We start from the raw sequence: 6,066 nt of genomic DNA, 5'->3' as shown, positions 1-6,066 counted from the left end.
TTGCCCAGTCTTCCTTCCGAGGAGTGGCTGGTGGGTTTGAACCGCCAGCCTTCTGGTTAGCAGTCAAGTGCCTTAGGCACTATGCTACCAGAGCTCCTAGGTTTTAATGTTCAAATCTAGCTAGTTGGCATGGGATCATGGAAATGGGGTTGTTTTTGTTGTTAGTTATAGCAGCATTTGGGATTGAGATAAGGATTAGATGACACAGGCTAAGCAGAGGAGAGGGGGAAGAAAGAAGGTCGTGGAGAAAAATCACTTCAGTCATCTTTTCTCCAAGGACAGATCTACCTAAATGAATCAGCCACCATAAAGCACCTCACCAGGTACTTGGTAGAGTCTTAATTAATATTGGAGTATCATTTTAAATAATTACTCATGTCTCCTTCTACACAACAGAGGTCTTTCTCTGCTGTTTCCTGCCACAGAGCTCAATTGTTCTGGATGCAGCAGGGAGCTATCTGCTATCTCTGTCAAGTAGGAAAAACAGTAAACCGCTTCCTAATGGGCTTTGTTCCTTGACCTTTGACCCAGTCCTTGATTTCTCTAATCTTTAAACCTCCATTTACTCATTAATAACATGAGGGTTGACTAGATTTTTGTACAGGTTCCTTCTCAGCTAATAGTGTTCAGGACCATGAATCACAAAATCTAAGAAAAATTGACCATCTCCTCTAGTATTTGTAGTAGTGTTGGTGAGAAAAACATTGCAGAGAGAAATGTTTACATTCTCTGCTTTCTGAAGTACTATAGTTAATGCTAAGTTGGAGATGGAAGTTGGTGAAAGAGGCTGGAGGGTGACAGTCGGAGTGAAGATGGAGTCATTGGTGGAACTAGAGAAGAGTCAGGAGAGTGTTTAAACCAGTAAACTCTGAGCCAGTAAATCTTGGAATACAGTTGCAATTGGCTTGTACTTAAATGGTTTCTGTAGTGAAGCAATTATATTTCCAATTAGGAAATATAATTTACTTGATGGCTGTAAACGTGACAAGGAATTCTAGCTGGCCTTTTTTTTTTTAAAAAAAAAAAAAGCAAGTGTGAGCTTACCCTTATCCTCCACACATTCCCAGCCGTTACATATCAGAAGTGGGAGAAGGATTAAATTAATGTCCATTTGACAAATTGTCAAATGGACAGCAAGAGTTGACAAAGAATTTAGTCTTTACTCTGTGATATAGACACCCAGGGAATTATTGTGTTTCAGGCAGGGAAGGTGCCAGATGTAGTGCAAATGCTTAAGCTGAGACTTCCAAGGAACATGAACTGCCTGTCCCCTAAGAGCTGACCTCTGGTTAGATACTGTTATCTAGGTCATGAGATTAAAAATGTGCCTCCTCTGGTGTGTCTTCCACCTCAATCCCTCTCAGCTAAAACTAGCCACAGTTGTTTGCAAGTTCAGAGGGAGGAAGGAATGGCATCTCCTTTGCTTTCTTTGTCTATAAATCTGGGCAGAAAATTCCTTTGGAAAAGCAGGTACACCAGTTATTACATGAGGCTAGTGTTAGGTAGTAGAGGGTAAAGCCTCTCAAGTCTGCACACCCTCCCTCACCTGACTCCAGCCAACCCCAGGGGCTCTTTCTTCCTGCTGTTTTTCTTTTAAATTAGCCCACTCTTACTTCAACAGTGGAGTGGGGCTCTCCTTTGGACGTTATAGGGTGTCATGTCTGGCATTTGCTCCAACTGCAGAAAAACAAGTCCAAATGCAGTGCACTCAGGTTTCTGAACAGCTGCCCGAACACTCCAAACCAGACAGTCAGCAAAGCTGTCGGGGAGAGCAGGGACTCCTGGGAGGGGGGGGCCTGAGGGGCAGTGTTCTCGGAGTGTGGGGTAGGGGAAAGGTCCTGGGAACCTGCCTGGAGGGCTCTGCTCACCAGGGTAGAGTCCTCCAGTGGGCTTTGGTGCGGAGGATTGGGAGAGAAGGCTCAGGCGCTGTCTCCATGGCCGCCTCCTGGCGCCAAAGCTGAGGCGCTGCAGCAAAGCTGCAGCCAGGGTGCGTGCGCCTTCCCAGCAGAGGCATGCGGGACGTGACGGACGTGTGGCAGCCTGTGCTCATACTTTTCCATTGAAGTGTACGTTTCTGGGAGCGCCTCTGTTTTCCCTTCCAATCACAGCATAACCTCAGCTTGAAATAAGCATCTCTGCATGGCAGCGCCTCTGTACTGATGTATCGTATGCTAACGTGATGCCCTGTTACATGAATGTAATACAACTGTGTGGGTGGCAGTGCCCCACTAAAAAAACACCCCAGATCTTTTATAGGACCACCACTAATCTGACTACATGACTGTCAGATACAAAGCTGAGAGGAAGGGAAAATCAGAAGGGTGTGCAACAAAAATTGGTGAGGAAAAGACCTAGGGCTGTGCTGATAAATGTCATGAATTTTAGGAGTTTGCTTAATCGAGGTGCCAGCCTCCCAATAATTATTCCTGGGCATGCAGTCAGGTAATGATGCATTGCCAGTGGGAACGGTGGCTAATTTTATTTACTCCTTTACTAGTGGAAAAAAAAAAAAGGTTTATTTACAATATGGTAAATGGTGAATGTAAGAAAGAAAATGGGCTTTCCAGTGCAGACTCGCTGGGCTGTGCTGCCTCCCCCTTCTGCCAGGCACCATAGCCAGCCGGCAGGGGCCTGACTTCCAGCTCCTGGGGCTGAGTATGGGGGAGACAATGTTCAGGAAAAGTTAAGGTTCTAAGGGATTCAAGAAAGTAAGGGTGTGAGTGTGTGTGAGGATGAAGGGCCAGGGAAGTCCTCTCCTTACAGGTGGTGGGAATAATTCAGTTATTATCGGGGAACAGTTGTAGGCTAGGAGCAAGAGCAACCCAGGAGGCTCTTCCTCTCAGGTTCTCTGAGTATCCTGTCCTCCAACTTCCCTCTAGGGTAGCAGACTCTCCCTCACCCCCTTCCTAAACTGTTATCCCTAAACCTGGGTCTTCAACTTGACTGTGCCTGACCTAGAGCAGATGTTAAGAATGCAGAATGTTGGGCCCCATTCCCAGAGAGACTGAATCAGTAAAATACATTTCACAAGCATCTCAGGTTATTCTGTTCTGTTGGGGGGGGGGGCGTTGTTCCACCGCCCACACAGAACAGTGTAGCTGTCTTTCCTCCCAGCACAGTTGAGGTGAGGGATCAGAATTATTCTAGGAAGTGGTGTGAATTGCCTTTACGGGAGAATAGAGCGAGGGTCAAGAAGTCAAACCGACTTTCAGGGCTGGCCGTGGTCCCGCCTTACTTTTAGAGAGCTGCCAGAAGTGAGGGACACAGGGTGGGTCAGGACTGGGTCTGGGTTGCAGGAGCAGGGAGCGCTGCTTTCAAAAGCCTGAAGGGGGCGACATCGGGACGCGTCCTAGCTTCCCTACCCCCTGTCATCCCCCACGTGAAAGGGGGCTGGAACCAAAAGGGTATGTCCCCGCCCCAAGGTTGACGTGTGCGTCCTGCCAGCTTCAATTTAAGAATACCGGTGGTGCGAGAGGCATCCTCGCCGAGCTTGAGAGGAAGACTAACAAGAGGGGAAGCGAGGCTCGCAATTGGCTTACGTCCTGGCCATACCCAGCGGAGATCGCGGCTGTCACGCTGTCCCGAGCATCTCCGGCGGGCGAGCGCCCAGGTTTCCCAAAGTAGACAAGCCCGACTGTGTAGGCGCTGCAAGTGCAGTCCCTACATTCCCACCCCTCTTGCAGCAGCTTGTGGTGCGGAGCCGCACACACTTTGCCAGCATTAATTATTTAACACAAAGCACTTTTTTTAAAAAGCAGCGTTAAGGGAGAGCGCCCTGGGACCGTCCTCCAGCGTAGGCATCCTCTCTTCTTTGTTCCCTGAGGTCAGCAGGCCGCTTTCTCCCCCAAATTTGAATACTTCGTGAGGGTTGGAGGGCCACCCAAGACGAAGTTGTGAAGATGCCCTTGGAACTGACTCAGAGCCGAGTGCAGAAGATATGGATTCCTATCGATCATCGCCCCTCATTGCCCAGATGTGAGTATAGATGTGCACGGGGTCCAGGCTGCAGGGGAGGGGCGCGCCGCGTGGAGAGCAAGGGGCCATTGTGTGGCGCGCGCCGAAGAGACGCTTTTGTGCAGATTCCCCTTCTCTGGCGTGCGTTGTGCAGGGCCGGGACCCATCGCTGGCTTCCAGGACTGTCGCCGCGGGGCTAGGAGTGCCGGGCGTCCGGCTGCCACTCCCCTGGCCCGCAGAACAGCCCGCAGAGGATGCTGTTTGGGTTTCGCCAGGGGTGATTGTGCGGTGGCCGTCACACTGTGAGGAAGCGTGCAAAGGGCGGGTGCGGGGCCGGCTCTGCACCTTCCCTCGTCGGGCGTCGGGCGGCGCTGTGGCTTCGGGGCGGTGTTGCTCGCCTCAGTCTGTGTCTCGGGGCAGGGGGGGTGGGGCGGCGCGCAGCGTCTGGTGGCCAGAAATCGAAAAAGGAAACCCGGAAATGGTGATCACCGTGGACCTATCGTTCCGGAGTGGCTGGGTGTGGAAAACGCAGGATATTGCCGAAAGCCATTGACTCGGGCAACTTGAAAAAATGGCCAACTGTCTCCACTACTCCAGGCCACCCTTCCCCAGGCGCTGGCTGGGCGGAGTCCAACTTCGTGACTCGGCAGCCTGTGTCTTTTCTCCTCCAGATCTCTTTTTTTTCTATTGCTCCCTTTTTCTATCTATACCCCTCTCTTTCTCGGTCTTTATCTACTTCTGTATTCATATTCTCTCTCTCTGTGAGTGTGTGTGTGTGTGTGCGTGTGTGTTTAGGGGCTCTGGGTTTTCGCAGTGCACCCCGCACTGACTGCTGGGGTCCGGGTGTTGAGGGAGACAGGAGACCCACCTGGAACGAAGGCTTTTTACCGGGTTTTCGAGAGGGTTGGTCGATTCGTGATTGCATAGTTGGTGGAGTTTTACGCGCGCGCGCATGCGTACACACACTCAGATACACACGCCCTATCCTACTCATAATTTGCTGTCAGTTCACCTCCCCTGACTTTGTCTGTCACCCACCGTAAATGCTTTGGAAAGTTTTATCTGGGGACCCATTCCTAGCTATGGAAAAAAACAATTTTTAAAAGTGCAATTAAAATGATCAGAAGGCGAACGTTGCCTTTCCAAGTGAAACCGTTAAGGGGAGGGAGATTCGCCTTTGAGCCAATGAGATGAATAAGATTGAGGTGTTCGGTGTTCGGCGTTTCCATAGCCACGTCTGGTAGCTTGCTAGTTAAACGCAACTCTTCCCTGTGTGCAGTGCTGAGTACAAATCGTTGGACGCGGCTTCTGGTCATTTAATGGCGCCTGAGCGGGAGGTGTGTGTGTGTTGTCGAGCTTCTCTGCTTCCACGGTTGTCAGCAGAAGACGTGACACCACGGGACATGACAGCTGGTGTCGTGATTGCCGGCATTCCCACCTAGACTCTCGCGGTGGGCCAGAAGAATTAGTCCCCATGGTGCAAAGACCGCTCGCTGGTCTTTGTGGTGGTGGGAACTCGGTTATGTGCTTACGACACACTTATGATCCACACCTCTACCAGCTTGTCTACTCTGCTGAAAGTGAGGGCTTGGGAAGCCCTTGCTCAATGGAAGTCTTTTTCTCTCTTCAGGGGAAGGGACTTCTTCACAAAGTAGTGAAGGGCTGGGAGGTATGCAGATCTGGACATTGTTTCTTAAATCCCAACCCTTTCAGATATGCTACTGTAAATAGCTTACTAAATTGGGGCTTCCTCAGATCTAGTATTTCTCTTAAATATGATGGTAGTGTGGAATACAGCTCCTTAAATTTGTAGATTTGCCAAGGCCAGATGTAGAAACTACCCCTACGCCCTTTATACTTTTGCATAAAGCTAATTTTATTTATAGAACACTTTGTAAATCATAATTGGTCCTGCACATATAGGTTGGTTTTATGTGTGTGTGTGTGTGTGTGTGTACGTATGTATGTGTGTCCACACAAAAACATACATTTAATAGTCCCTAGAGCTCTGGTAGCATAGTGGCTAAGACATTTGCCTGCTAACCAGACGGCTGGCGGTTCAAACCCACCAGCCACTCCTCGGAAGGAAGGTTGGGCAATCCTACTTCCGTA

At 49.8% G+C, this 6,066-nt stretch overlaps 1 protein-coding gene across 1 annotated transcript in view; it reads left to right on the top strand.

Moving 5' to 3' along the window:
- The first annotated feature begins 3,899 nt into the window (after window positions 1-3,899).
- The window catches only part of PFKFB3 (6-phosphofructo-2-kinase/fructose-2,6-biphosphatase 3), a 34,369-nt gene continuing 32,202 nt past the window's right edge, over window positions 3,900-6,066 (top strand). The window contains exon 1 of the mRNA XM_007935454.2: window positions 3,900-3,975. Within this exon, the coding sequence (XP_007933645.1) occupies window positions 3,900-3,975 (76 nt within the window). The remainder of the gene's footprint in view (window positions 3,976-6,066) is intronic.

Source organism: Orycteropus afer, unplaced genomic scaffold, assembly GCF_000298275.1.
Source record: "Orycteropus afer afer isolate SDZICR_OR568_19922 unplaced genomic scaffold, OryAfe1.0 scaffold00028, whole genome shotgun sequence".
In the NCBI taxonomy this organism is placed as follows: domain Eukaryota; kingdom Metazoa; phylum Chordata; class Mammalia; order Tubulidentata; family Orycteropodidae; genus Orycteropus; species Orycteropus afer.
Note: the sequence above shows the minus strand (reverse complement) of the source record. Positions and strands in the feature narration are given on the sequence as shown.